At 56.7% G+C, this 27,921-nt stretch overlaps 3 protein-coding genes across 10 annotated transcripts; all 3 read left to right on the top strand.

Annotated features, from left to right (window-relative positions):
• The first annotated feature begins 718 nt into the window (after positions 1-718).
• On the top strand, positions 719-10,991 carry LOC113932445 (nuclear factor of activated T cells 2 interacting protein). Its single transcript, XM_027611617.2, has 8 exons — positions 719-1,146; positions 1,795-1,867; positions 4,247-4,364; positions 5,078-5,158; positions 5,249-5,420; positions 6,504-6,648; positions 6,780-6,889; positions 8,830-10,991. The coding sequence occupies exons 1-8, from the start codon at positions 760-762 to the stop codon at positions 8,986-8,988; spliced, it is 1,245 nt and encodes a 414-aa protein (XP_027467418.1). The 5' UTR covers positions 719-759; the 3' UTR covers positions 8,989-10,991.
• A 4,221-nt stretch (positions 10,992-15,212) lies between these two features.
• On the top strand, positions 15,213-22,972 carry SPNS1 (sphingolipid transporter 1 (putative)). Of its 3 annotated transcripts, none has more exons than XM_027611618.1 (13): positions 15,213-15,333; positions 15,569-15,836; positions 15,934-15,999; positions 17,620-17,756; positions 18,897-19,048; positions 19,172-19,238; positions 20,043-20,188; positions 20,505-20,660; positions 20,957-21,146; positions 21,525-21,590; positions 21,827-21,925; positions 22,264-22,435; positions 22,724-22,972. In XM_027611618.1, the coding sequence occupies exons 2-13, from the start codon at positions 15,596-15,598 to the stop codon at positions 22,816-22,818; spliced, it is 1,587 nt and encodes a 528-aa protein (XP_027467419.1). In that variant the 5' UTR covers positions 15,213-15,333; positions 15,569-15,595; the 3' UTR covers positions 22,819-22,972. The 3 variants fall into 3 exon arrangements, with proteins under 3 accessions (XP_027467419.1, XP_027467422.1, XP_027467421.1); XM_027611621.1 differs by having other exon boundaries at positions 15,265-15,333; positions 15,632-15,836; XM_027611620.2 differs by having other exon boundaries at positions 15,291-15,333; positions 15,553-15,836.
• Positions 22,973-23,663: 691 nt separating this feature from the next.
• Positions 23,664-27,708, top strand: LAT (linker for activation of T cells). Of its 6 annotated transcripts, none has more exons than XM_027612044.1 (12): positions 23,664-24,108; positions 24,283-24,310; positions 24,404-24,438; positions 24,679-24,766; positions 24,913-24,965; positions 25,060-25,089; positions 25,174-25,231; positions 25,337-25,431; positions 26,836-26,898; positions 27,028-27,090; positions 27,227-27,322; positions 27,451-27,708. In XM_027612044.1, the coding sequence occupies exons 1-11, from the start codon at positions 24,015-24,017 to the stop codon at positions 27,301-27,303; spliced, it is 684 nt and encodes a 227-aa protein (XP_027467845.1). In that variant the 5' UTR covers positions 23,664-24,014; the 3' UTR covers positions 27,304-27,322; positions 27,451-27,708. The 6 variants fall into 6 exon arrangements, with proteins under 6 accessions (XP_027467845.1, XP_027467841.1, XP_027467843.1 ...); XM_027612040.1 differs by having other exon boundaries at positions 24,181-24,310; XM_027612042.1 differs by having other exon boundaries at positions 24,685-24,766; positions 25,060-25,231.
• Positions 27,709-27,921: the final 213 nt, after the last annotated feature.

The raw sequence follows: 27,921 nt of genomic DNA, 5'->3' as shown, positions 1-27,921 counted from the left end.
AGGATCATGACCTGAGCCGAAGGCAGTCCCTTAACCAACTGAGCCACCCAGGCGCCCTGCTTGTTTGTTTTTAAGTAGCCTCCACTGTGGAGCCCACCGCCCGGGACCCACCACCCCGAGATCAAGACCCCAAGATCAAGACCTGAGCTGAGGTCTCGAGTCAGAGGCTCAAGAAACTGAGCCACCCAGGGGCTCCGAATTCCGCAGTTTCCTAAAAGCAGTTCTGACGGGAGCCTGGCTGGCTGAGTCGGAAGGGCCGGTGACTCTTGGACTCAGGGTTGCGGGTTGGAGCCCCAATTTGGGTGTAGAAATTACTTTTAAAAAATGATAGTAGATAAATGAATAAAATAAAAGCAATTCGGGAGGCCTCCTTCTTCCACCTTGTAGTTTGAGGGCTTAAGGACTACAATTCCCAGGATGCTCCGTTCCCCCACCAACCGGGAACCCAGATCTCTAATTGGAGGGCCTGGAGTGGGCTGGTCAGGAAGGAGGCAGCCGACCAATGGGTGAGCGGAGACGACTCGAAACCCAGGCTGATTGCGCCGAGGCTGGTTGGAATCTTTGGCGCTTTGGTTTCGGTGGTGGATACTTGATGGGCGGGAGAGGCGACCAATGAGAAGGTGGGGAGGAGGATCCAGAGGGTGGGGGCGGGGAGAGGTGTTGACTAGCAGACGGTTCACCCAATGACGGTCGGAAGTCGCTGGAGGGGGCCGGGCGAGGCGTCTAGAGGCGGGGGACTGCGGTCGGCGGGTGTAAGCTATGGCGGAGCCGGTGAGGAAACGGGGCCGCCGGCCTCGGGGTGGCGGTGTCGGCCGAGGGGCTCGCGGGGCCCGGGGCGGCCGGGGCCGGCGTCCTCGCGTCCCACGGTCTCCAGCCCAGCACACCCTGGACTCGGAGTTTGTGGACTTGGTCAGCGACAGCGATGAGGATATCCTGGAGGTCGCAACGGCGCGCGGCGCTGCGGACTCGGTCGAGGACCCTCTCCCGGAGCCCCCAGTGCCGGCCGCCCCCCGGGACGACAGCGACAGTGACAGCGAAGGAGCGGACGCACCGCCCGCCGGAGCCCCGCGGGCCCCGGTCAGGCGGCGGCGGCGGCTGCTGCTGGATCCGGGGGAGGCACCGGTTGTTCCGGTGTACTCCGGAAAGGTGCAGCCCGGTCCCCGGGAGGACTAGCGCGGAAGGGCTGGGTTTGGGGACTGCTGGAGGTTAGGCTTCTGGGGTTGGTCTTGGGGGACTAAATGGGAGCAGGGATTGGGGCAGAGAGATGCAGGGTTTCTGAAGATTGGAGAGGTGAAGGGGTTTGGAGTGTGTTGGGAGTTTGGGATTCCGGGGAGCTGGAGTGTCGGGAGCAGAGAGAGGCTTAGGGGCTGGGATCCCTGATGCTTCAGAGAGGGGCTGGCTGGACCTGGGACTGGGATTTGGGGCGTGTTGGGTTTTGAGGTTGGGGCCCAATGCTAAGGATCCAGGAAGCTGGGGTCGTGGAAGTTCAGAGAAGACTGGGGACTCCAGGTGGTAGGGTGAGCTAGGGATCTGGGATTTCCCAGGATTCCGAGATAGCGGGGTGGCCCAGAACCTAGTAAGAGGGTAAAAGAAGAACTAAACTTGCATCCTCAGAATGCCTTGGGGAAAGGGGGTGTAGTAGTAAGTAGACTCCAGTATTGGATCTTGGGGAAGCTGGGCTTCTAACTCCCCCAGAGAGGGCTTGGACTTGGGAGTTGGAGGAAGGGAAGAGTCATCTTGTTTTCCCTTTCAGTAGAAGGAGGACTTGGGGCTGATTCAATTTTGTCTTTCCAGGTGAAAAGCAGCCTTCATCTCATCCCAGATCACCAGTCTCTCCTGAAACTCTGTCCCCCAGAGGCTGAGGAAGGTAGGGGCAGGCTTCCAGGGAGAGGTGCCTAGTTTGGGCCTCCCGGAGGAAGCTTCCTGGAGTTTACGTCCCTGCGGTCCATTTTTCCCTGAAAGCTCAGGGGAAGGGCATGGGAGAGGTGACGCCTGCATCCTAGCCAGAAAAACGCTCCAGTCCTGAATTGAGATGGAGCGTTAACCAGGAGGCATAGGAAATGCTGCCAAACCGCCCTTCCCCCCACCTGATAGGCACAAGAGTGTGCTAATCTACAGATTTCTAGGCCATCTCCAGAGATTCTGATTCTGTAATCCTGGGGGCCCGGGAGGAGGAACTGTTGAGAATCTGTAACATCTTGATACATCTGCAACAAGTTCCTTGGGAACATTCTGGAGCCAGCATGGTGTTCTTTGAGTCTTATCAGGGCTGCCAGCCTTGGTCCTCCCCCAGTGATGTGGTTTTCGCACACCACCCAAAGGCAGTGTGTAGGAATCAAGTTTAATAAGGAATTGCTCCAGTGGGCAAATGCAGACCTTGGACCGAGACTTCTACACCATGAGCAAGTGTGGTAGGACGATCAAGAGCTGATTTAGGAACCAGCTGGCCTGGATTTGAATCTCAGCTCTACCCTTTAGTAGCTAGCTGTGTGACCTTGGGCAGGTTCATCTCTCAATGCTTCAGTTTTGTCATCGGGAAAATGGGGATAACTGTGGACCTATGTCAAAGGATTTTGGTGAGGGTTAATTAAAGAGAATACGTAGAGAGCCTTCTCTTGGGCCACATAGATCGTTTAGGACAGTAGCTGGAGCGTACAAGTGGAAAGGTACCTCTGCCCTTGCTGCTCCAAATGTAGGCCCAGTAGTGCTGGGCATCTCCCGGGAGCTTGTCAGAAAGGCAGAATCTCGGGTCTGTAGCAACTGCCACGTTTATCGAGGACAGGGTTTCTCAGCCTCAGCACTACTGACATTTGGACTGAGCAATTCTTTGTGTGGAGATGTCCTGTGCGTTGTGGGACGTTCAGCAGCATTCTGACCTGTGCCCACCAGAGGCCAGTATCACACACTCTAACCCCTTCCCGACAACAGAAATTGTCTTGAGACATTGCCGCATGTCCCTTGGGAGGCGAAATTGCCTCTGGTCAAGAACCGCTGATCTAGGATTTATTATCATTGCTTTGTTTCTGCAGTATTTATTTTTATGATTAATGATGATCCTTTGTTGGTGACAAATGGAAAAGAGCCTCTGTATTCTAGAATAAATCTTTAGTTTCCTGTCAAAAGAAATTTTAGTTACAGTGAAGGATCTAAAGAAAGATATTAAATATTACAGAGGTATGGATGGCAAGATGTGATAGTGATGCTCACATGGATGAAATTTGAGAAATACGGGCTCAGAGGGCTCATACTTATCTCTTTACTTCGTTCCCTCCCTGTGCCACGCCACCTCCTACCCCATGCTCCCTAGTCTCTCTCTGCCCATCCAGTCGAGTACAAGAAGGAAATAAGAGAAACTTTTTTTTTCTTTAAGATTTATTTATTTATTTGAGAGAGAGAGCACACAGAGGGGGAGGGAGAAGCAGACTCCTCACTGACCAGGGAGCCCAATGTAGGGCTTGATCGCAGGACCCTGGGATCATGACCTGAGCCGAAGGCAGATGCTTAACTGACTGAGCCACCCAGGCCCCCCAAGAGGAGCATTTTAAAAAAAAAATCCTTTGCCAACATCTGCTTTTGAAGTATGTTTTATCACATACGTAATGGTACATATATGTGCAATAAGGAATACACGTGTATTAGGTAAATACATATTTCCTAGGTTATGTGTATTTTTTATTTGTGGGATGCAGCTGATCAAAAAAGTGAGGAGAGGGGCGCCTGGGTGGCTCAGTCGTTAGGCGTCTGCCTTCGGCTCAGGTCATGGTCCCAGGGTCCTGGGATCGGGCCCCACATCGGGCTCCCTGCTCAGTGGGAAGTCTGCTTCTCCCTCTCCCACAACCCCCTGCTTGTGTTCCCTCTCTCGCTGTGTCTCTCTCTGTCAAATAAATAAAATCTTTTAAAAAAAAAAAAAGCGAGGGGAGATTAAGTTAATCATAACTTAGTTGGAGCGGGCCACTTTGTGACTGTCCACACTCAGCATGCCGGCTCGTGCCTTAGCACGGGGCTCAGACACTCCTGTTCTGGCAGACCCCAGCTCATCCTTTTCTCTGCAGCAGGCATTTCCCTATGACTTCCAGCACTTCCCCAGCATTAGTGCGTGGTTGTGTGTGTTTGCACGTATGCGCATTTTGGGGCTCCTCAGTCTCCTCCTTTCTCGGGACCTTGTGAAGCCCCTGACATGCCTCAGCTTGGTCTCTTGCTGCCCTCCCTTACCTGACCTCTTTCACTTTTCTTCCTCTGTCCCCAGAGACAGAGATGGCAGATTCTAGCAGTCCCCATGCTGAGGATGCCCCGTTTCCAGATTCTCCCTGGAAGAAGAAGCTGAGGAGTAAGGATGCAGAAGAGAAGACAAAGGAGGTGTTTCTGTGAGTGAGGCCGGGGCACTGGGGCCCCCGGAGCAGAAAGGGAGCCGGAGGGGTAGGCTGAGGTGGGCAGGATCCTCGGGTGGCTCCTGAAAGGGTAAGGAGAAGGGATGGAGGGAGTGGAGGGAGTCTCCAGGCTCAGGTGAGGAATAAAGTTCTTGGGAGGAGAGGTGGGCCCTTCAGGGAGTGGAACGTTTCATCTCTGTCTGACAGGGTGTGGCTGTGGGGATGGCCCTTGTGCTTCAAATCCAGCTAGCCATCTCTTTAACTATCTCTGTGGTTCACTTCCCTTTTCTGGAAAATGGGGATAATGATGCCCACCTGTGTCAAAATTTTTGAGTAGGTTAAGAGTTAACACTTGGCATATAGTAAGTACTTGGTGTCCGTTGGATGTTATCAGATATTCACCTGGGAAGTGACTTACCTTAAGCGGTGGGCATTTAAAACAAATGAATGAATGAATGAATGAATGAACGAACGAACGAATGTTTGGCATTGGCCTCGCTAATATTTGGGTCATGTAAGTGTAAAAATGATGACTCAGATTTTCCCTGACTTTACCTCCCCCTTTCCACAAGACAATGTCGCTGGGGGGTGCTCCCTTTTGATTGTCCAGCTCCCCGTCTTGGTCCCCAGTGGTCCATAGCTCAAGAGGCGAGGTGTGGGACTGGAGTCTCCTCCTCTTCCTCCACCGCAGCCCTGTCTTCTCTTTGCAGGGTTCAAGATGCCTCTCCTTTGCCTTCACCTTTGTCAAGGACCAAAAGCAGAAAGCATACTCGGGCCCTCCAGAAGTTAAGGTGCCAGGGGCAGGGGGCTCGCTGGGGTAGAGAAGGGCAGTTTAGCGGGTGCCCCACCCTGCCTGACGCAGAGTCCTTTCTGCACCGCAGGGAGGTGAGCAGGCGCCTCCAAGATCTCCGTTCCTGCCTGAGTCCCAAGCAGCGCCAGAGCCGAGAGGACGAGGTGGTCCTGGTGGAGGGCCCCACCCTTCCAGAGAGCCCCCGACTCTTCCCGCTGAAAATCCGGTGCCGGGCTGATGTGGTCAGACTGCCTGTCAGAGTGGCAAGTGCCTGAGGGGCCTGTGGGAGAAGGGTCCCTGGAGCTGCCTGTGGAGCGAGCACGATGTGTGGGCAGAAGGCACGGTGTCCTGCTTTGCCCATCCTGCCGGTGCACCTCCAAGCCCCCCGAGCCTTGAGTTCGCGCTTCCCTCTGCGCTGGTGGTCTTTTCCTCACTCTCCCTCCTCTGGCACACTGCCCACCCTGCGTTCAGCGCTCCACGGAAGCATCCCAAGAGGCTTGGCTTGGTAGCCCCCTCCCTCCTTCCTTCCCTCAGACCCTGTGCTTCCCATGAGCGCTGGCTTTGACGGTGGTCCACACACAGGTGTCACTCAGGCGTTCGGAGCTCCCCCAGCTTCCTGGTGAAAAGGACCGTTTTTGTAGGGATGTGCCCGATGCCAAAACAAGCGTGATAACAGAAATGGCCATTTGTTGAGCTGCGTCAGGGAAGCAACTGAGCCAGACGTTGCAAACACGCAGCCCATGGCTTTAGCAAGTGCCATCTTCCTTCTTTCGCCCTTTCATTTATTTATTTTCTAAAAAGGATTTAATTTATTTATTTGTGAGAGAGAGGGAGAGAGAGCACACGCACACACACGAGCCAGGGGAGGGGCAGAGGGAGAAGCCGATTGCCTGCCGAGCTCGATCCCAGGACCCCGGGATCATGACCCGAGCCGAAGGCAGAGGCCTAACTGACTGAGCCACCCAGGCGCCCGTGTAGAATGCTTTTAAAACACAGGGGCTCGTTGCCAACCCTTGCAATGAGTGATTTCCTAAGAAGGACCAGACGCCTGGCCTCTCCTACATGGGGAGACACAGCTGCACCTGTCCTCGAGAGCCGGGGACAGCTGGCCTGTCTCAGGGGGCACAAGTCCACTTGGCTGCGGTCCCCACCATTGCCCTTTTTCCTCCTGATCCACGGCTGCTTCAGTTCTTTGTGTGACTGCCCTGAACCCCATATTGACATGACTTTATTCTGTACTTTGCCGGGGATAAATCTATGGAGCTCATGGCTGAGGAGCTCAGAAGGTGGTGGGCGGGATGGGGCACGTCAGGAGGTGGTCTCTTTGGTTCTTGTCCCCTCCCCAGTCGGAGCCCCTACAGCGTGTGGTGGACCACATGGCCACCCATCTTGGGGTGTCCCCAAGCAGGATCCTGTTGCTCTTCGGAGAGACAGAGCTGTCCCCTACCGCCACTCCCAGGACCCTAAAGCTCGGAGTGGCCGACATCATCGGTGAGGGGAAGGCAGGGAGGTGGAGCCTTGAGGAGGCCTTTGCCACAGGGAAGGGATAAAGGGAAAGGCCCAGAGGTTGGCTGGGCTTCAGGCCCTGCTTAGGCCCGGCTTCCCGATCTTCCTTCCCACAGACTGCGTGGTGCTAGCAAGTTCGCCCGAGGCCTCGGAGATGTCCCACCTGCTCCAGCTGCGGGTGCAGGGAAAGGAGAAACACCAGACGCTGGAAGTCTCGCTGTCTCCGGTGAGTTGAGTGGGATGCGTGGCCATCCATGCCCCTCACCCTTTACTCTGCCATCCTGTCTCTCCCGTCAGTTAACCGAGGGGGGCTTCCTACTGGTCCTCAGTGGTTCAGGTTCCCTCCCATCCTAGAGAGTGGCAGAAGCCCATCGTTCAACTTCCCTCCCCTTCGGGCCGGGAGCCTCTGCTCTAGTCACCTGACTCCTCCTTCTGGGTAAAATGGAAAGGCCCCTTGTTTTTTTGTTTTTAAAGATTTTATTCATTTATTTGACAGAGAGAGACACAGCGAGAGGGGGAACACAAGTAGGGGGAGTGGGAGAGGGAGAAGCAGGCTTCCCATGGAGCGGGGAGCCCGATGCGGGGCTTGATCCCAGGACCCTGGGATCACGACCTGAGCCGAGGGCAGACGCTTAACGACTGAGCCACCCAGGCGCCCCATGGAAAGGCCCCTTGTGACAGTGAAACCCGTCGGAGTAACAGCACCAAGCTTCCAAGTGACAGTGCCCGTGCTAGAGAGAATTCATAGTCAGGGGCTTGGCGAGTTTCCCAGCCAAGTTAGATGGAAACTGCTCTTGTTACCCTCATTTAACTAATAGGGATGCGGGTCTAGAGAAGGGGGGTAGTTTGCAGTCTTGGTCTCCTTGGGCTTGCTGTAACCAAATGCCACAAACCGGCTGGCTTGAAACAAATGTATTCCCTCCCAGGCCTGGAGACCTGGAGTTGGAAACCAAGGGGTCAGCAGGGCCATGCTCCCTCTGAGACCCCGGGTGGAATCCTTCCTGGCTTCTGGGGGTCGGCCACCAGTCTGCAGCGCTCTCCGTGGCCTGCCGCTGCATCACCCCGGTCTCTGCCTCTGTGCTCACATGGGGTGGTCCCTGTGTGTTTCTGCGTGTGCGTCTTCTTGCAAGGACACCAGTCATTGGGACCCACCCTCATCGAGTGTGTGCTCTCCTCTTAACCCGATTACATCTACAAAGGCCCCATTTCCAAATAAGGTCCCACTCGCACTCATCAGGATGCTCGGGACCACAAAGGATCCGTAACACTTGCCCAAGGTCGAGCATCAGTTGAGCGGGAGAGCTTGGCCTCCAGCTCAGGTCATCCTCACTCCACTCTAGGGTCTGGGCTGTCTTCATCCTGGTGACAGATGCCTGCACTGGGACGTGAGGAACTGGGGGCTTGCAGAACCTGCCTGACCCAGAGCCTACCTCCTGAGCCTTGGGCTGTGGCCCAGTCACCTAGAGAGGAGCCCGGCTGTGCTGGCTTCTTTGTCCACGCGCCTTCCCCTCGTGGGCTCTGACGTGCTTGTGCTTCCTTGTCCTCTCCGTCCCGAGTCCCCTGTCTTATCTCTACAAATTATCAGCCCTTCCTTTCAAATTCTTTTTTTTTTAAGTAAGATTTTATTGTATTTAAAAAACATTTTTTTTTTAAAGATTTTATTTATTTATTTGAGAAAGAGAGGGGCAGGAAGGATAGAGGGACAGAGCCAAGCTGACTTCATGCCTGAGATCATGACCTGACCCGAAACCCAAGAGTCAGACACTTAACCGACTGACCCACCCAGGCGCCCCTTAAGATTTGTTTTTAAGTGGGGCGCCTGGGTGGCTCAGTCGTTAAGCGTCTGCCTTCGGCTCAGGTCATGATCCCGGGGTCCTGGGGTCGAGCCCCACATCGGGCTCCCTGCTCCGCAGGAAGCCTGCTTCTCCCTCTCCCTCTCCCCCTGCTTGTGTTCCCTCTCTCGCTGTGTCTCCCAATGTCAAATAAATAAGTAAAAATCTTTAAAAAAAAAAAAAAAAGGTTAGTTTTTAAGTAATCTCTACACCCAGTATGGGGCTCAAACTCCCACAACCCGAGATCAAGAGTTGCACGCTCTTCCGACTGAGCCAGCCAGGCGCCCCCGCCCCCCTTCAAATTCTTACCTTCATTTTTTTCCTCTCTGTCCAGGATTCTCCTCTCAAGACCCTCATGTCCCGCTACGAGGAGGCCATGGGGCTCTCAGGCCACAAGCTCTCCTTCTTCTTTGATGGGACAAAGCTTTCAGGCAAGGAGCTGCCTGCTGATCTGGGCATGGAGTCCGGAGACCTCATCGAGGTCTGGAGCTGAAACTCCCCCTCCCTGTTTGGAGGCCCAGCCTGGACTTGGGGGGAACAGCTGCCCCTTTTGGCCCTATATGGACTTATCCTTAAGCTGATGCAAAATCGAGCAGTGACCTTTGACCCCCCCTCGTTGACCCGTTTCAAGTTGTTAGTTTCCTGGTTAGTTGTGTGCTGGTTGTTGCCGCCCTGGGTGGACTGTGGCTCCATCCACGTGGTATGCTGCATTTGCAGCCCCCCTGGGACACAGAGAAGGTATCCCTCACCCCCCCCCCCCCGCCGCCTTTCCTTCCTCGAAGTGTCTGTTATATGGAACCACTCCTATTTAGAGCAAGTGGAAGTACATGGGGGGGGGGTGTGGATTCCAGGCCTGGGATTTCTGCCGTGCATAAGACCAGCCCTGGCCCTGGGAGGGTATCGGATACGGTTTGCTGAAGGCACACACGTGGGTGTGGTTCCCCAAACGAGCCAGCTCACACACACCCTCACTTGAGCAGGGCACACGGTGGGTTGCCCTTTTGTAGGACAGAGTGGATTCTCAGTCTTGCGTGTCTTCCTCACCCCAGCACCCTTTAGAGCCAACCTTCCTGATGCACATACGTTGTTTAAGGCATAATCGAACACATCCAAGCTTTTTTGTTTGGATCTCAGGATGCTAGTCCACGAAAGGCTTCTCTGGTCTTACGGCTTTCTCTTCCCTCTTTTCTTCCTGCCATTCCGAGTGCCCGTTTTACTGTGTGGATTACATGTCTCTGAACATGAATGTATCCTTGTCAGATGCACTGTTGTGTGTGGGAATATACTTTTGCGACATGTGGTATTACTGTGCTGCAGACCTTGGGCTGTTCTCTCCCTCAACAAGTGTTGCTTCTCCGTTCGATTCGAGGCTGGGACCGCTCTGCGGTGTTTCTCGGCGGGCCCCAGCTGTGTCCCACGCTTTCACTAAGTGCTGGACAGCTGGGTGCCTTCAGCTCCTGGCCCGTGAATAAGGCCACGATGGACATCTTCTGTGGCTCCCCTTCCGTGCTTGCGTGGAAGCTTCTTCGGCATAGGTACCTGGGATGGGATGACGGGTCAGACTGGTTAACTTCCTATGGTTCTACCAAATTTTTCTTTCAATTGGTCATTGAGCCTCCTGGTTGGGGGGCGGGGGGCGGCGCCCATTTCTCCTTATCCTCACCAGCACTTGTTGCTGCCCTGTTTTCTCATTTTTTTTTTGCCAGTTTGTTGGATAGAAAGTGGGGGCGGGTTTCATTGTCCATTTATCTGATCGCCAGTAATTGGGGGGATTTCTTCATACACCCACAGCCTTCTGTGCACTGCCCTGATGGTTGCAAACAGCTCTCAGGATGGCCCTTGTGTTTGGTTATTTAGTGGTGCCCTTCACCAAACAGAAATTCTCAATTTTCATGTAGATGCTTGAACTGTTTTGTCATATCATTTGTTGCTTTTTGTTTTCTTATTTAAAAGTAGTTTAGATGGCTTACATTTCCTGCTGTTAATTTGTCAGTTTGTCCTTTCACATTTAGACCACTAACTAGGGCTGAAGTCCAGCCAGCTCACGTTGTATGCACGTTGGCTGGCTTCTCTTCTGTGTGATGAAACATTGGTTCTCCTTGGTTGATTCTGGGCTGCACTGGCTGCTAAATACTGAGTAGTACTTTTAAACCATTTGAAATCACCTTTGCATATGAGATCCAAGTTTTATATTCACCCCAGAATGAGCCAGTCTTCTCAAGTACTGTCTACTAATAAAGCCATTAATTGTCCACTGTTACATGGTATAATTTTGGCAAAAGTATGTCACCTTCTAAAACCTTCTTTTGTTGGAATATGGCATTCCTTTGACCTTGTAATGTGAGAAAAACAGAAAGAAGCCTCTATAACATTTAAATAATCCACAATAGGGTATAACTCTCATTTTTTCCCCCAGATCTTTTATGTCCATTAATAAGTTTGGACACATTAAAAATGTGTATTCGGTCTCAACAAAATAAATGGGAGTACATTCAACTTGCGTCTACTTGAGGATTTCTGTCTTTGTGGCCCTTGCGGGACCCCTGCTATGGCCCCTTGCATCCATTCTTCCCCCCTCCAGGGTAACGGGACCCCTGGTTTTAGCAAAGTGCAGAGACTTGAGTGAGGACAGCACTTGGAAGCCTCTGTTGTAGCCGGGTGCCAAATTAGCCTCGTGGGTGGAAGGGGGAGAGGGATGCGCCCTGAGGGATGTTTCCAAAAGCAGGCGTGAGCCCCTCTCCTTCACTTTCTTCCTGCTGCTGACACGAGATGACCTTAGGAAAGGAAGCCACATGGGACAGGACAAGGAGAGAAGGAGCCCGGGTCCCACCAACCCTGCACTGCTGACCTCCAGGCTCTCACAGGAAGGGGAGCTTCCATCGTGTTTAAAATCCCTGCTCTCTGAGGATTTCTTTCTCTTTTTTTTTTTTTTAAGATTTTATTTATTCATTTGAGACACAGAGATACAGAGAGAGAGAGAGCATGAGCAGGGGGAGAGGCAGAGGGAGAGGGAGAAGCAGGCTCCCCACTGAGTCAGGAGCCCAACGCGGGACTCGATCCCAGGACCCTGAGATCATGACCTGAGCCGAAGGCAGACACTTAACCGACTGAGCCACCCAGGCGCCCCTAGAGACTACTATTTTCAAAGAATTTGCGTGTCTTCTATGATGAGAGAATTATCCTTTTGATCAAAGGATCACTTGGCAAGTGGTCTTTTTATTTTGTTTTTTATTTTTATTTTTTGGCAATCTCTACACCCAACATGGGGCTCAAATTCATGACCTTGAGATCAAGAGTCACATGTGACTCCACTGACTGAGCCAGCCAGGCGCCCCTCCAAAGATTTTAGTTTTAAGTCATCCCTTTACATGCAATGTGGGGCTTGAACTCACAACCCCAAGATCAAGAGTCGCATGCCCCACTGACTGAGCCAGCCAGGTGCCTCATAGGGGGGTCTTTTTAAACTCTCCTTAAAAAAACCAAACACAAAACAGAGCAAACAAACAAAAACTCTCCTAATTAAAAACCTTCAAAACTAGGGGCGCCTGGGTGGTTCAGTTGGTTAAGCGACTGCCTTCGGCTCAGGTCATGATCCTGGAGTCCCGGGATCGAGGCCCGCATCGGGCTCCCTGCTCAGCAGGGAGTCTGCTTCTCTCTCTGACCCCCTTCCCTCTCGTGCTCTCTATCTCTCATTCTCTCTCTCTCAAATAAATAAAATCTTTAAAAAAAAGAAAAACCTTCAAAACTAGAGTGGCCCCTTACTGGGTGCCACATACCAACCTCGGTACTTTTCATGATCTCATTCATCCTTAGAGCACCTACGAGGTAGGTGGTGGTATTATCCCCATTCCCCAGAAGAGAAACGGGAGTTTGGGGTAGTGAACTTGCCCCAGACCTCATTGCCACCGAATGCAGAGCCAGGCGGAAGACGGTGCGCCTGACTTATGACGAGACCAGCGCTTCGCACACTCGAACACACGTGAGCCCGGGAGCTCATGAAAATGCACACATGGGACCAGTGTTAAGCTGTGGGGCCCGAGACGCTGCATTTCCAACGAGCTCCTGGGTGTTGCGATGAGGGCGCTGACCACACTTGGAGGAGCAAGATGTGGTTCTTTTTCCGATAGTCTCACAGCTTCCCGTCTCCCAACCCTTGTCATCCCTTCCGTAAGGCTCCCCCATGGCACTGGCCATGTCCTCTTGTGTGCATCCCAGCTCAGCCCGGGATAGGGGCCTGGCTCAGCACACTCTTCCGCCCATTGGTCTCTGTTTCCCCTACTAGACTGTAAGCTCCTTAGAAACAAATACTGTATCTTGTTCTTCTCAAGGATCCCTAGCTCGGTGTCCAATGCCTCTTAACCCCCATATCCACTCCATCACCCACCCAACTCAGATGCCCCAGATGGCTCTGAAAGGGGTTCACTTCCCTTTCTGTATCCCACCCTGGGGCAAGCCGCTGCTGCTGCCTGCAGCCTGGTCCAGGGCCACAGCCCCCTGGGGCCCCTCAACCCAAGTACAGTGCAGCCAAAGGGATCTTCTCAAACTCAAATTGGAGTTTATTTTTATTTTTTTTCAGATTTATTTATTTGAGAGAGAGAGAGAGTGCACACGCACAGGGCAGGGATGGGCAGAGGGAGAGTGGGAGTGGGAGAGAGAGAGAGAGAGAGAGACTCTCAAGCAGACTACCTGCTAGCACAGAGCCTGACATGAGGCTCGATCCCATGACCCTGAGATCACAACCTGAGCCTAAATCAAGAGTCAGACGCTTAACTGACTGAGCCACCCAGGCGCCCCGCAAGTCAGATTTTAAAATGAAGGAAGCCCCTAACGTGCTAGGCCTGGGCCCAGGCTGGCCCCTGCCTGCTGCTGGGCTGGCGTCCCTCCCCTCGCTCTTCTCCACACTGCCCTCCTTTCAGATTCTCGTGCTCATTATGTTTCCTTCTGTGGCAGGGCCTTTGCATAGGCCGTCCACTGCCTCCCGGGAAGTCAGTGGTTGCCCCTCCCCCACATCTGAGCTCAAGGACCACTTCCTCAGTGAGATTCTCAACCTCCCTGACCTAGTCCAGTGGCCCTGTTATCAGTCCTTGTCATACCCGTAAGTCAGATGTGTTTTTTTGTGGCACTGGTCATAGGTGAACTATTCTTTTCCCTAAGAAATTCCACATATCCTTTTGTGTCATAAACCACAGCAAGTAGAACAAAAGTTGGGCTCCAGTTTAAACCAACAGACCTGTACAGACATATTTATTTATCTGATCTTAAAGGAATTTTATTCAAGAGATCCATCAGACTGAAAAAAACACCTGTCCCCAGAGAAGACCTAAATATTTTTCCCATCTGGCAAAACCAATTAGCGTCAAAATATTTGCCTTTATTTCTTTTTTAAAAGATTTTATTTATTGGGTACCTGGGTGGCTTAGTTGGTTAAGCGTCTGCCTTCAGTTCAGGTCACGGTCCCAGGGTCCTGGGATCCAGCCCCGCTCAGGCTCCCTGCTCAGGGGAGAGCCTGCTTCTCCCTCTCCCTATGCCCCCGCCCCCCGCTCGTGCTCTCTCTCTTTCACTCTCGCTGTCTCTCAAACAAATGAATAACAGATGTTATTTATTTATTAGAGAGAGAGCGAGAGGGAGAGAGCACAGGCGGGGGGGGGGGAGCAGAGGGAGAGGGAGAAACAGGCTCCCTGCTGGGCAGGGAGCCTGATGCGGGGCTCGATCCCAGCATTCTGGGATCATGACCCGAGCTGAAAGCAGACACTTAACCAACTGAGCCACCCAGGTGCCCCGGAAGTATATTAATTTTATTTCGAGTGTACGGTTATTATTGTAGCTTGGAGATTGGAGCGGGGGCACTGAAGAACCACTCCAAGCTATCCTTTGGTGCCAAGGCTCTGTGGTCTCGGAGTCCAGTCCCGCAACTAGGAGAATCCCAGAGGAGACCACTAGAGGGCGCAAGGGCTTCAGTCTCCGTCGGAGGGGAGGAAAACCAGGTCCACACGGGGCGTGTGGGGTCTGGGACCCTCCCTGCAGTGTCCAGGGGAAAGGCCAGAAGTTGACAGGCAGCTGGCTTGGGGAATCCGAATCATAGGGACGGGGCCGTTCCAGAGGCCGCTGTTCAACATCCATTCATTCAACGCTTCCTGAGCGTGTTTGAACCCCAAACCCGACACCGAGGAAGGGTAATCGCCGAGAGCGAGAACTGATCGTTGGCATTTCTGGCGATAAACTACTTCCAGAACCTTTTACGATTCCATTATCTCGTTTGATCTCGTTTGATAAGAAGTGTGCCCAGTGGGTGGCTCAGTCGTTAAGCAACTGCCTTCGGCTCAGGTCATGATCCCTGGGTCCTGGGATCGAGCCCCACGTCGGGCTCCCTGCTCTGCGGGAAGCCTGCTTCTCCCTCTCCCACTCCCCCTGCTTGTGTTCCCTCTCTCGCTGTGTCTCTCTCTGTCAAATAAATAAAATGTTAAAAAAAAAAAAGTGTGCCCAGTGGGAGCTGCAGATAATAAAGCGGAGATTCGGAGGGCTTGGCGACTGCACCGGCTTACCGCGACTCCCTGCAGGAACGCAGGCGGAGCAGGAGCAGGTGTGGGACCTTCCCCGGTTGCCCTGGCGACCGGCCGCAGTCACGTGACGGGGGAGCGGGGCGGGGGGGGGGGCCCGCCGCGCCTCCGTGCCTCAGTGCCTCCGTAGTCGGGCGGCTGTCACGTGTCGAGGGCTTGCCGGAAGTGGTGTCGGCCCCCGGGGCTCCAGCGTCACATGACCGGCTCCGGGACAACATGGCGGCGGCCGTGGTGCGGCTGCGGGGCTGAGCGACCGTGGTTGCAGCGGGCTCCTACCAGGGGTGAGGGGAGGCCTCAGCCTGGGAAGGGGGGGGTCGGCCCTCCCCACCCCGTTCCTGTCCCCGGCGTGCCTCGCCGCGCGCTGTGTCTGCAGGGACGGGGAGGCATGACAGGCAGGGCCCGGGTTCCATACCAGCCGTGCTCCGTGCTTCCGGGCAAGCGCCTGCGGGTGTCTGGGCGCACCTCCCTCGCCTGGGTTCCCTCCATCCTCCTTTCTCCAGCCTCCTCCCCTCGCAGGTGGGATCGTCGGTAGGACCGGGGACCATGTCCGGGTCCGACACCGCGCCCTTCCTCAGCCAGGCGGATGACACGGACGACAGGCCATTGCCCGGCACCCCGGGGTTACCGGGGTCCCTGGGGAACTCGAAGTCCGAGGATCCCGAGGTCCCGGACGGGGAGGGGCTGCAGCGCATCACCGGCTTGTCTGCGGGCCGTTCGGCTCTCATAGTGGCGGTGCTGTGCTACATCAACCTCCTCAACTACATGGACCGCTTCACGGTGGCTGGTACTGACTGCTGGGAGGGACGTCAGACTAGGGGAAGGGAGGAGGGGTCCCGGAGGTGGGGCTGCCTCGCCGAGCCCATCCCGAGTCTTCTTCCCAGGCGTTCTTCCAGACATTGAGCAGTTCTTCGACATCGGAGACAGCAGCTCTGGCCTCATCCAGACCGGTGAGTGGAGGTCCCTTTCGGGCACAGTAACTTTTCTTCCTTTTCCGCCCCAAATGGGGTTACATGCCGGCATGCCTGGGGCCTCGTTAATAGAGGTTGGGTGGCCAGACTTAGTGGAGCGGGGAGATGGCCCTTATTCTGCTCTGGGCTGTCCTGTTCAGTTAGGATACCACATTTTAAAAGGCAGTCAGTTTAGTGTAATGGTTCAGACAGACCTGGGTTTAAATCTCAGCTTTCCACTTACTCAGTGTGATGTTAGGCGAGGCCCTCAATCTCTCTAAGCCTCACTTTCCTTGTCGGTGAGATGGAACTAGTAGTAACCCAGAGCACCTCAGAGGGCTGATGTGAGGATTATATGCAAATTAATTAATGCCTGTAAAGTGTATGGTACTGTGTCAGGAGCATGGTAGACACCCGATAAATAATGGCAGTAGGGGGTGTCTGGAATGGGGAGAGTTGAATTTTACTTGTTCGAAACCTTGGGATTTATGGGAGAGGCAAAGCCAAGGCCAAATCCTCTTTTCCTTCCTTTACTTCTTGAACATTTCTGAGCACTTACTCTGTGCCAGGCCCTGGAGGAAGAGGTGATAACATGCACAGAACTTGGCCAAGACCTCTTACGCCCATCTAATCCTTCCATCAGCCAAAGAGTTGGTGGTGGTATTATTTTATAGAAAAAATAGTACTGTCTCCATTTTTATAGAGAAACTGAGGCTTAGAGAAGAGTTCAGGCTTGCCCGGAGTCACACAAGTGAGAGGAGAGGAGTTTGAGATAAGATCTCGAAGGGTTCTTTGCTCTGCCCCAGACCAGAAAAAGGACCTCAAGGTATTTAAGATAAAGTCTAGAGGAACGAGAATGGGATCGTAGATCAAGGTCTGCAAAGCTTTAAGAAGTTGTTGAGTTAGAGGAGAAGTAAGTCTTTGGCAGTGCCATTCGCTTTTTCATTCAACACATGTTTACCGAGCAACTGTTTTGTGCGATGCCGTGTGTTCAGTGATGGAAACACAGCCGTGACCAATACAGGCTAGGCCCTTGTCTTCATGGAGCTGACATTCTGCCGGGAATGACAGGGCACCAGTCCTTAAAAACCTAAACTAATAATGAGATTATTTTTTGGTGGGAGTATTTTGTAAAAGAAAACAGTAATTGTGATAAAGAGAGATTGAGTACGTGGGGGTTGGGAAGGTATCTGAGCTGGAACCTGAAGGTTCTTTGACACTCAGGCGAGAGGAGAAATGTTCCAGGCGGGAGGACAGTGGGTGCCAAAAGTCTGAAGATGGTATTGGGCTTGGCAGTGGGGCCACTGGGATGCAGAGAAGGGGGAGTGGGTGAGCACAAGATTGGAGAGGTAGGAAGGGGCTAGATCAGGTAGTGCCTCACGGGCCATGGTCCGGAGTTTGGATTTTGTTCTTGGCTGGGTGGGAGGAAGTGACGGGTCAGCCATTCATTCCACGATGGAAGGTTTGAAAGATGCCAAAGATGGGGCTGGACTTCTCTGGCTGGAAGCTCTGGTAGTTTCAGGGTTGGGAGTTAATCCTGGCCCCCTTGCCCTCCTTGAGCTGGGGTCAGGGTGGGCCAGGGGTCCTGGGGCTGGACTGTGACTCTCTGCTTCCCCTCAGTGTTCATCTCCAGTTACATGGTGTTGGCACCTGTGTTTGGCTACCTGGGTGACAGGTACAATCGGAAGTATCTCATGTGCGGGGGCATTGCCTTCTGGTCCTTGGTGACACTGGGGTCGTCCTTCATCCCCAGAGAGGTGAGGCCCCATGCTGGCTCCTGCTTCCGCCCCCCCCCCCCACTACCCATCAGTCTTTGCTGCTGCTCTTTGGAGTCATTGCAGACTGGGCCTGGGGAACTTCTGTACCTCCCTGGGTCCGTGCCACCCTATATCCCCTGCTTGCCTGAGTTAATCTGTCTACCCCATCCTCTCCCCTGTTCTTCTAGAACATTCTTTTGTCCCTCACCCCCCTTTCCCCCGACCATTGACTCCTTCCACACCACACCTCAACACTCACAGTTCTGTACCACGGAAAAGACCTTACCTGGATTGTCTCTTCTCCCTCTTCTTCCTCGTCAGACTTCCCACAAGACCCCCCCTGACCCAGCTCCAGTCTGGGTGAAGGAGCAGCCAGGGAGAGGCTCTCACTTTGCTTGCACTTCCTCTCCTCCCACTCACCCCGGAGCACTGCCGGCCAACCTGCTCCCACCACTCCATTGCCAAAGTCAACAGCGATCTTTTAGTTGCTAAATGTAGCTCCTACTTCCTAATCCTGCTCTTGCTAGATCTCCTAGGAGCCTCTGGCTCTATTGACCCACTTCTTCCTTCTGGAAACTCTCTTCTGACTTCAGTGATGCTGCGTATGCCACTCTTCTGGTTTTCCTCCTGCCTCCCCGGCTATTGCTTCTTTGCGCCCTCCTCTGTCTGTTCCTACTCTCTGCCCTGGAAGTCTGTCCCTAGCTGCAGGCACTACACACATACTCTCCTTGGGTGATCCTACCCTGTCCTTAGCCTCAGGCGTCTTTGGTAGCCAAATAAACCTCTGCCTAAGATCCTTATTCACCACTGGGGTGGCCTGCGTGATAGAAGTTAAGATTTATTTTGCACCTGCTGGGTGCAGCGTATTGAATAGAACTTGTAATGTCCAATCCTGGCGATAGTTATGTGAGCAAGTTATTATTTTCCCCCTTTTGCAGATGAGGAATCTGAGGCTCAGAGAGGTTAAGTTGCTTTCCCAAAGTCACAGCTAGTAAGTAGTGGAGCCAGGATTCAGGCTCAGGTCTGTCAAGCTCAGGCCTCCCCCACCACCCCTGCCGCCTCTCCAGAGCTGGCTGGCAAGGGAGCCTGGGAGGCTGGCTGCAGGGTGGGGTGCCACCTCCCCCATGTTTCGTTTCCCAGCGATTCTGGCTGCTCCTCCTGACCCGGGGCCTGGTGGGGGTTGGGGAGGCCAGTTACTCCACCATCGCACCCACCCTCATCGCTGACCTCTTCGTGGCAGACCAGCGGAGCCGGATGCTCAGTGTGTTCTACTTTGCTATCCCGGTGGGCAGGTGAGTGGGCCTTGGGCCTGGCGGGGGGTGGGGGGTGGGGGGCGGGGCACGGGAGGCAGAAGGACCTGGCGTGGGGCAGGACTGACCGGCTGTCCCCTCTCCTCTCCCATCCCCTCTCCCCAGTGGTCTGGGTTACATTGCAGGCTCCAAAGTCAAGGATGTGGCCGGGGACTGGCACTGGGCTCTGCGGGTGAGTGTGGACACAGCCTGGGGGAAGGTCAGCAATGTTCTCACTGATTCTCCCTTTCTTACCTTCAGACACCCCCCCTTTTTAAGGCAGTGTTCACTCTGCCAAGCCTGTGTAGGAAGCCTGGCTGCCCTCACCATGAAGCCATGTGCTAGACAGAACTCTTGGTTGTGGGAGAGAGGCGCCCCGTAAAACTGTAAGCCCCCAAATGGGACTCTGATCGCTCTTGTAATGGAGTCCCAGGGTGAGCTTCAGGTAAAGCTGGATCCAGGACTCCCACTTCGTCACGGGAATTCAATCATCCTTTTTCTCAGCTCCACTTTCCTCTGTATTAATTTCATTCTCAAGCAAGTGAAATCTCCATGCGTTTACCTTCCCGTTTAGAAACTTCAGCACCCTGGATCCTTGAGCAATAGTCCTGGATGGTATCTGATTAGATGAACGTGGGTCACATGCCCGCCATTGAATCAATCACGGAGGCCAGGGAGGTTAACATGACTCGTTGGCCAAGTCTGGCCTACAAGCCCCGCCCTGTTTGAACTACATGGATTAAGAGAAGTGGGAGGAGTAGTTTCCCAAAAGGAAATTAGGGTGCTGTTACCAAAGAGGGAGCAGTTAGGCTTGCAGAAACAGGGGCCTTTGGTGGCATTTGCCCCTCCCTCGGAATGCAGGCTCAGTGCCCGTGAGCAGACAGCTGCCGGGGATTTGTGGCCTTGGGGCCCGAGTTATACACCGTCACTTTCTCCCAGCCCCAGGGGTTCAGTGTGTCACTGTCTGCGCCTGTCCTGAAGCCCACTCTTTCCCCAGGTGACTCCAGGTCTAGGGGTGGTGGCTGTTCTGCTGCTGTTCCTGGTAGTACGGGAGCCGCCAAGGGGAGCGGTGGAGCGCCACTTGGATTCCCCACCCCTCAGCCCCACCTCCTGGTGGGCAGATCTGAGGGCTCTGGCAAGAAAGTGAGTTTAGTTCCATTCTAGCCCAACATCTGAGGTCCCCTGGGGGGAGGCCCTGCTTTTGGGTTTGAGGTTTACAGGAGAGTGGTTGGTCTCTGTTTTCTGTCTGCTGATGGGCCCCCCAAGGCCAGGCATTCAGTCACCACTGCCCCCTTGTGGCAGCTGCTTGAATTACAGGCCCAGATCCGGGGGAGCCAAGATGGCTTCCATACCCAGGGTCCTGACCTTACTAAAATAAGCCAGGGAGGGAGAAGAGAGGTCCCCTACCCTGACACCTCAGGAGTGTCAGTCTGACTTCCTCTCTCCCAACTGTCTGCAGTCCTAGTTTCATCCTCTCTTCCCTTGGCTTCACGGCTGTGGCCTTTGTCACGGGCTCGCTGGCTCTTTGGGCTCCTGCGTTCTTGCTGCGTTCTCGTGTGGTCTTGGGGGAGACCCCACCCTGCCTTCCTGGAGACTCCTGCTCTTCCTCTGACAGGTACCAGATGGGGGTGAGGCTAGGTGGCCTGCAGGTGGCAGGGGATGGAGTGGAGAGAGTCGTTGATTCAGACTCAGGCTACTTCCTCTCCCAATGTCAGTTTCCTGGGCTGGGAAATAGGTGATGGATGGGCTGATTTCTTCTCCTTGGAGCTCTATGACCCATGGGATCCTTGAATAGACCTGAGTTGTGCGGGTGGCTGGGATGGACCATCTTCTTCTCCAGGCTGTGGGGGTGAGGCGAGGGGGCTTTGCAGGCAGAGGGACTGGCCCCCATGCCCCTCCCCCTGCCCCCAGCCTCATCTTTGGGCTCATCACCTGCCTGACCGGGGTCCTGGGTGTGGGCCTGGGCGTGGAGATCAGTCGCCGCCTCCGCCGTTCCAACCCCCGGGCTGACCCACTGGTCTGTGCTGCTGGCCTCTTGGGCTCCGCGCCCTTCCTCTTCCTGTCCCTTGCCTGTGCCCGTGGTAGCATCGTGGCCACCTATGTGAGTAGCCAGCAGCTGTCAAAGGGGGTGTTCTGGGTCTGGCGTGCACTGGGGTAGGACTGGGGTGCACTGGGGCAAGACTGGGGGTCAACCAGGGTAGTGGTTTGGAGACAACTTGAACCAGAATGCCTGGTTTTGAATCTTAGCTCTGGCTCTTCCCAGCTGTGTGACATTGGGCAGCAAGTTAACCTCTCTGTGCGCAGTTTCATCATCGGTCAAATAGGAATAATAGCTTTGTCTCACAGGGGTGTTCTGAGAATTAAATTAAATGAGTGAATAGTTGGGCCTAGTACACAGTATACCCTCCATGTGTTCGCTCTTCTTGTGATGAGACAACCCCCCTCCCCCCCACCCCGGTCTTCTCCTCCAACCCCCCAGATTTTCATCTTTATTGGAGAGACACTGCTGTCCATGAACTGGGCCATTGTAGCTGACATCCTGTTGGTGAGTACGTGGGTCACTGCAGGGTTAGCCCAAAGGCTGACGGGAGCAAGAAGTGGGGGCAGGAGGCCTCGCTTGCCTTCATTGTAGCCTTTACCCCTTTTTCCAAAACCCAAACCCAGACTGACTTCAGAGTCAGCCCCAGATGGGCCTGTAGTCTGGGCCTTCACCCCATTCACACCCCTGAGCTGGGGTTCCCTCTGGCCCCGTCCTTGCGCTCTGCCCCCTCCTCTCCCCAGTACGTGGTGATCCCCACACGACGTTCCACTGCCGAGGCCTTCCAGATCGTGCTGTCCCACCTGTTGGGCGATGCTGGGAGCCCCTACCTCATTGGCCTGGTGAGCACTACCCCTCGGGTGGGCCTGGGGTGGGGATCGGGGGACCCTGCATTCCTGGCACCGGCCCCCGGCCTGAGCTGGGGCTGCCTTAGCAGGAAGGACTGACCCCAGTGAGGTGTCTGTGCTTTGTGGCAGGCCCCACTCCCCCCTCACCTTGGGCCGTCAGCCAGGCAGGCCGCGTTTTGTCTTTGCGTGTTCCACAGTGAGGCCATGGGGCTTTCCCTGGTCCTCCAGACCACCCCTCTCTGTTGGTCCCTGACTTCTTTGTTCTTCTGGAGCTCGGGGGCTCCCTCGCCGTGACTCATGCTCCTGACTTTCCTTTTCTCGTCTCCCTGCAGATCTCCGACCGCCTCCGCCGGAGCTGGCCGCCCTCCTTCTTGTCCGAGTTCCGGGCCCTGCAGTTCTCACTCATGCTCTGCGCCTTCATCGGGGCTCTGGGCGGGGCCGCCTTCCTGGGCACCGCCATCTTCATCGAGGGGGACCGCCGGCGGGCCCAGCTGCATGTGCAGGGTCAGTGGGGCTTTCCCTTTGTCCACCCGTGGCTCCCCACCCGACTTCACGATACAACTGGCTTGTCCGTCTGTCTGTCTGTCCCGGCCTGTGTCCCCGGCCTCTCTCAGCCCACAGCCCTTATTCCAGTCAGCTTTGGGTCTGCCTGTCCACCGAGCTGACGTCCCACCATGCCCCCAATTCTGGTGGCTCTGCTGCCCCATCCACTTTCCACTGCCTCTCGGTCCCCTCCCTGGCTTTGTGTCTCTCTGTCCATCCAGCCCTGGCTCTGACCTCTCCCCTGGGCAGGTCTGCTGCGTGAGGCAGGGCCCACAGACGACCGAATCGTGGTGCCCCAGCGAGGCCGCTCCACCCGGGTCCCCGTGTCCAGTGTGCTCATCTGAGGGGCCGTCGCTTGCCAGCCTGCATACCTACCACGGCTGGCCCCGGGCCCACCTGGAAGGAGCCCAGGCCCAAACCCTTGGCCTGGCCCAGCTTCTAGGAGTGGCCTTGGGCCACGTTCCAGCTCCCACACTACACAGACAGCAGCCAAGGGCGGGAGGGGCGGGGGGGGGCGGTGGGTCCGGGAGAGGGGTTCCCCTCCCCTGGAGCAGCCCCAGGGGCTTGGTGCTATTTGTAACTGAATAAAATTTGTAGCCAGAGTCTGAGTGCCTGCCTGAGTCTCTCTGGGTGTTACTGACCTCTGACTGGTAGACTGCTGGGGATGCCCCCTCCCTAGCCCCAGGACTCCCGGGGCTGTGAGGTTGCTCCTGTGGGACCTTGGGCAAATCCCTGTCCTCCTGGGCCGGGCGAACAAGAGTGTGGAGGGAGCTGGCTCAGTATGACTGTGAGTCACGCCCGTGTTCCCCTGGAGCCCGCCCCTCTTGGCAGGCCAGCTAGGGTAAGGTGGGGTGGGCACTGCCCTGCATCGCACCCCCCCCCCCCCCCCCCCCCCCGCCAAGGATTCCCAGAGGCAGGGCCTCCCTCCTGGCTGCCGCCTGGAGCTGTGGCTGTGGAGGCTGTGGCTGTTGGCTGGCCTCTAAGTGTCTTGCCCTCCTTCTCCTGGTGGGAGTTGCTCCTTGTCCTGGAGGGCAGCAGACCCCTCATGAGGGCCTTGGGGGTGGCTCCTCAGGCCTCTTCCTCCCCCTCCCCACTGGCTGGGTGGGGGTGGGAAGGGGGCGGGCGCAGCCGGCGAGCCCGATGATTTCCTGCCCTCGCCCGGGCTCACCACAGTTTCCTGCCGCAGGCGGGCAGGCGCTGGGGAACAGCAGGCGCCTAGCCGAGGGGCAGGTAGGGCTGGGGCGCAGGGGCTGCGCAGGGGCTGCGCAGGGGTGACCGGTGGCCCAGAGCCTGGCTGGACTGCCCTGGGATCCCCGGTCTTCCCCAGCCAGCGCTGACCACCCTCCCCCCGCCCCCGGTGCCGTCCAGCAAGGGGAGGGGGCCCAGGGAGGGCCCAAGGAGGGCGCAGCTGCCCCCCATCGCCGACTTCCAGGCTGGTGCCCACTGGGCTTCTGCGCCCCTGCTGGCCCAGCCCTCTCCGTGCGCGTGCGGCGGCTCGGCCCTTGAGGGCAGGCGGCGTGGCCGAGCTCTCCCCCCGCAGATGGAGGCCGTCGTCCTCATCCCCTGCGTGCTGGGCCTCCTGCTGCTGCCTCTGCTGGCCGGAGCGCTGTGTGTCCGCTGCCGGGAGCTGCCCGGTGAGTGGGGGGGCTGCCCGCGGTGCACCTGCAGGGGTCTCCGGCCCTCCTCAACCCCTCGCTCCCTCTTAGCCGTCCCTAACTCTACCCTGCGCGTCTGGGACCCGAGGGCCCTGCACTCCCGCCCTCTCCCCTGTCACCTCTCGTCCTGCCTCACCGGCTTCTCTTCCCCAGGCTCTTATGACACGGCGGCCTCTGATAGGTGAGTGGCCCGTGGGCCCTGTGTGGCCCCGGGGATGGGGACGGGAGCGGGGGGCATCTCCGGGCTCTGACCAAGCTGTGTCTCTCCTTCCAGCCTGACCCCAAGCAGCATCGTGCTCAAACGGCCTCGTGAGTACCTGGAGGGTCCCCTGGTGTGTGAGAGAACGTGTGCCTTTGTTCAGGGTCCCCCCGCCCCAGTGGCTGCCCACATGGCCTCGACCTGAGCTGGGGACGGGGAGGGAGATGGGTGTCCTCGGGCCTGTCCAGGGCATGGGACGGTTCATGGGGTTAGTCTGCCCATCGCGGCCTCCGTGAGGACAGGCGCGACATGTCTGGACCCATTCCTTGAGCCTGGTCCTGTGTCGTCAGCCACAGTCGTGCCCTGGCCATCAGCCACCTCCTACGCTCCTGTCACCTCCTACCCATCCCTGAGCCAGCCGGACCTGCTCCCTATCCCGTAAGTAGCATCCCCCCTTCCAAATCCCCCCCTCCTTCCCCCCTCACCTCTGTAGATTGGCCGGGCGGGGGTGTCTTTTTTCCCGGTTGCCACCCCTCTTGCCCCAGAGCCCCACCCGGGCATGACCTCTGACCTTTGACTGCCAGGAGGTCCCCCCAGCCCCACCACATGCCGTCTTCCCGGCAGGACTCAGAGGGTGGTAAGTGCGGAGCCAGGGCTCAGGGGGCTGGGGCTGGGCAGAGGACGGATCCCACCCGAGCTGACTCAGCTTCCCTCTCGCTCGCTCTCCGAAGCCAACAGTGTGGCAAGCTATGAGAACGAGGGTACGTCGCGGGCCCCGGGGGCCCTGCTTGCGGGGAGGCTGGGGCCTGGCCCGGGCCCTGTTGATCACCGTGTCGCTACCCCAGAGCCCGTCTGTGAGGACGAGGAGGAGGAAGAGGAGGACTATCACAACGAGGGCTACCTGTGAGTGGCCAGGCCCCAGGAGGTGGGGGAGGGGGTCGGGGGGGGCTGGAGGCCGTGGCCCAGGGCCCTCGCTGACCCGCCCCCCCCCCCCCGGCTGCCCCTCAGGGAGGTGCTTCCCGATAGCACGCCAGCCCCCAGCAGCGCTGTCCCACCGGCTTCTGTGCCCAGCAACCCTGGCCTCCGAGACAGCGCCTTCTCCAGTGAGCTGGCCGTTCCCGAGTCTGGGCGCGACCCCTCTGTGCTTCCCTGCCCCGTGGTTCCCCTGACACCTGCCGCCCCCCCCACCGTCTCTCCTCTCTCTCTCTCTCTCTCTCTCTCTCCAACACCTATCCCTCAGGGTCGACTTCTGCTCAACTCCTCTGAGTTCCTCCCTTTTTCCGTCCCCTTTCCTGTTCCATGGTCTTTCCCTTTCACTGCCTGCGCGCTTTCTTGGACTTCACTCTTCTCTTGGACTCTCTTGTCTTGTCTCTCCCACCGGAAGCTCTTTCTCGGTCTCTGGGGTTCCTTTCTCAGAGCCTCCTGTCTGGTTTCACGGACGCCGCGGCAGCTTGTCGCTCTCCGAGGATATTGATTATAGCCGGTCTTCTGCGCGCGGCGGGGTCGGGCTGGGGGGTTGGGAAGTTTTCTTCTGCTTCCGGCATCATTTCGGTTTCCTTTGAGCGGCTTTTCTCCCTTCGTGTTGGTCTCACGCTGCCCGATAGAGGCTGCCTTCCATGTCTGGTTTTCCGTCCCTCTCCTCGTTCCCCGTACCCTCTGCCCGCTCGGGCACCCACTGCCATCTGTGCTAGTGCTTCTTTCCATTCATGGATTCATCGTCCCTCCCTCCAGCTCAGGAGGCGGCATCAGGGTAAGAGCTAATGTTGTCGGGGGCCGACCACCTGCCCTCCTGAGAGCGCTTCGTGTGTTAACTTATTAAGCCCCGCGACGCCCGGGTGCTGTTGAGCCCATCCCTCCCCCTCCTGCGCCTTGGTTGTCCCGACTGTACGACAGGAGGGATTATTTATTTAACAGACACTCAGCGGCACTTACCGTAGGACAGGCCCCGTTTCGATACTCTCTGCGTTAGTTCTCACAACAGCCCTGGGAGGCGGGGGCCGTCGCCCACCCTCTCTTCCTGATGAGAACACCGAGGCCCAGAGGCGTTAGGTATCTCGTGTAAGGTTACACGACTGTGAGCGCCGGAGCTGGACTTGAACCTGGGCCCTCTGGCTCCAAAGCCTGCCTCGTCCACAGCCTCCCTCGTGGAGAAACAAGTGCGCATTAAAGGCCAAGATGGCGCCCACGGCGACAGGTGCTGACAGGGCCAGGGGGCAACAGCACCTGGGACTCGCGGTGCCACCCCGAGCCTCGGCACCGAGCCGCTCTCCTGGGGGACACGCCGGGGCCTGCCATCCGCCCCCTCCCACGGTCTCACTCCCTCTCATCAGCTCTGGCCAGGTTGCCCTACTTCGCGCTGTCACCAAGGCCTCTGTGGGCCCCCCTGGGGCTGGCTGTGGGGCGGCCTCTGGGATCTGGGTGGGGGGGGTCTGGGGCTGGGACGCCGTGGGGGTCTGTGCTTAGGCGGGCCCTGGGTGACGGTGCTGGGGGCCCTGCTTCTCCTGCAGTGGAGTCGGGGGAGGATTATGTGAACGTCCTAGAGAGCGAGGAGAGTGCAGACGTGTCTCTGGGTGAGTGGCTGGTGCCCGCTGGGGTCCCCCCCTTCCCTCCCTCACCCTGCCGTGGCCCTCTTCCTGAGTGTCCTGCTCTCTCACCCTCCACGTGGCTGCCCCCCCCCCTTTCTGCTCTGCCCCCTGCAGATGGGAGCCGGGAGTATGTGAACGTGTCCCAGGAGCTGCCGCCCATGGCTAAGACCGAGCCTGGTGTGTGCTGGGCTGGGAGAGGGGATGGGGGGGGCGGGGGCGGCGGAATCTCTGGGAGCCTGCGGGGTGAGGGCCGTCGGGGAAGGGGGGACAGGGATGGTCTGTGAGCTGAAGACCTCCCTCCCTCCCCTCCCAGCCATCCTGAGCTCCCAGAAGGTGGAGGATGAAGACGACGAAGAGGAAGAGGGAGCTCCAGATTATGAGAATCTGTAGAGGCTTAACTGAGGGTCCGGTGAGAGGCCCTGCCCGCCCCACCCTGCCCCCCCTCAGCCCTATCCTCCGACTCCTTCGGGGAGCCCTCTGAGCCCCGCTGACCTCCTGACTTCACAACCCCTCCCTTCCCCTGCCCTCTCATTTCAGCGCGAAGCCATGCCTGTCCTGGAACCAACCTCGCCTGGGAGCCCCGAGTTGGGCAGCCGGCAGGACTCTGGGGGGGTCCCAGTGGCCCCCGCCCTGACTCCAGCCTGACATCCGTCTGAGACTCTCCCCCCTAACTTATTGTCACTTTGGGGTCCAGCCTGTGTGCCCCCAACACTGCACCTTCTGACGCAGCTGAGAATGAACTACCCCGGCCCCAGCCCTATTCTGCAGTAGAATAAAGGCTGACGTGGTCTGTAACGCTCTTGCTTTTGCGGGGCCTGGTGGGTGGGAGTCCGTGTGAGGGGGGGCTGTGCCCGAGCGCCCGTGTGGGAGTGTGTGTGTGTGTGTGTGTGTGTGTGTGCACGAGCCTGTGTGTGTGTCTAGGGGTCTCCTGTGTGTGTCTAGGGGTCTCCATCCCCCACCCCGGGGCCGCTGCGCTCTGGAAGGTCCTGACCAGGTACTGGGAGTGGC

This window comes from Zalophus californianus, chromosome 10, assembly GCF_009762305.2.
Source record: "Zalophus californianus isolate mZalCal1 chromosome 10, mZalCal1.pri.v2, whole genome shotgun sequence".
Lineage (NCBI taxonomy): Eukaryota > Metazoa > Chordata > Mammalia > Carnivora > Otariidae > Zalophus > Zalophus californianus.
This window is presented reverse-complemented; position numbering and strand designations above follow the sequence as displayed.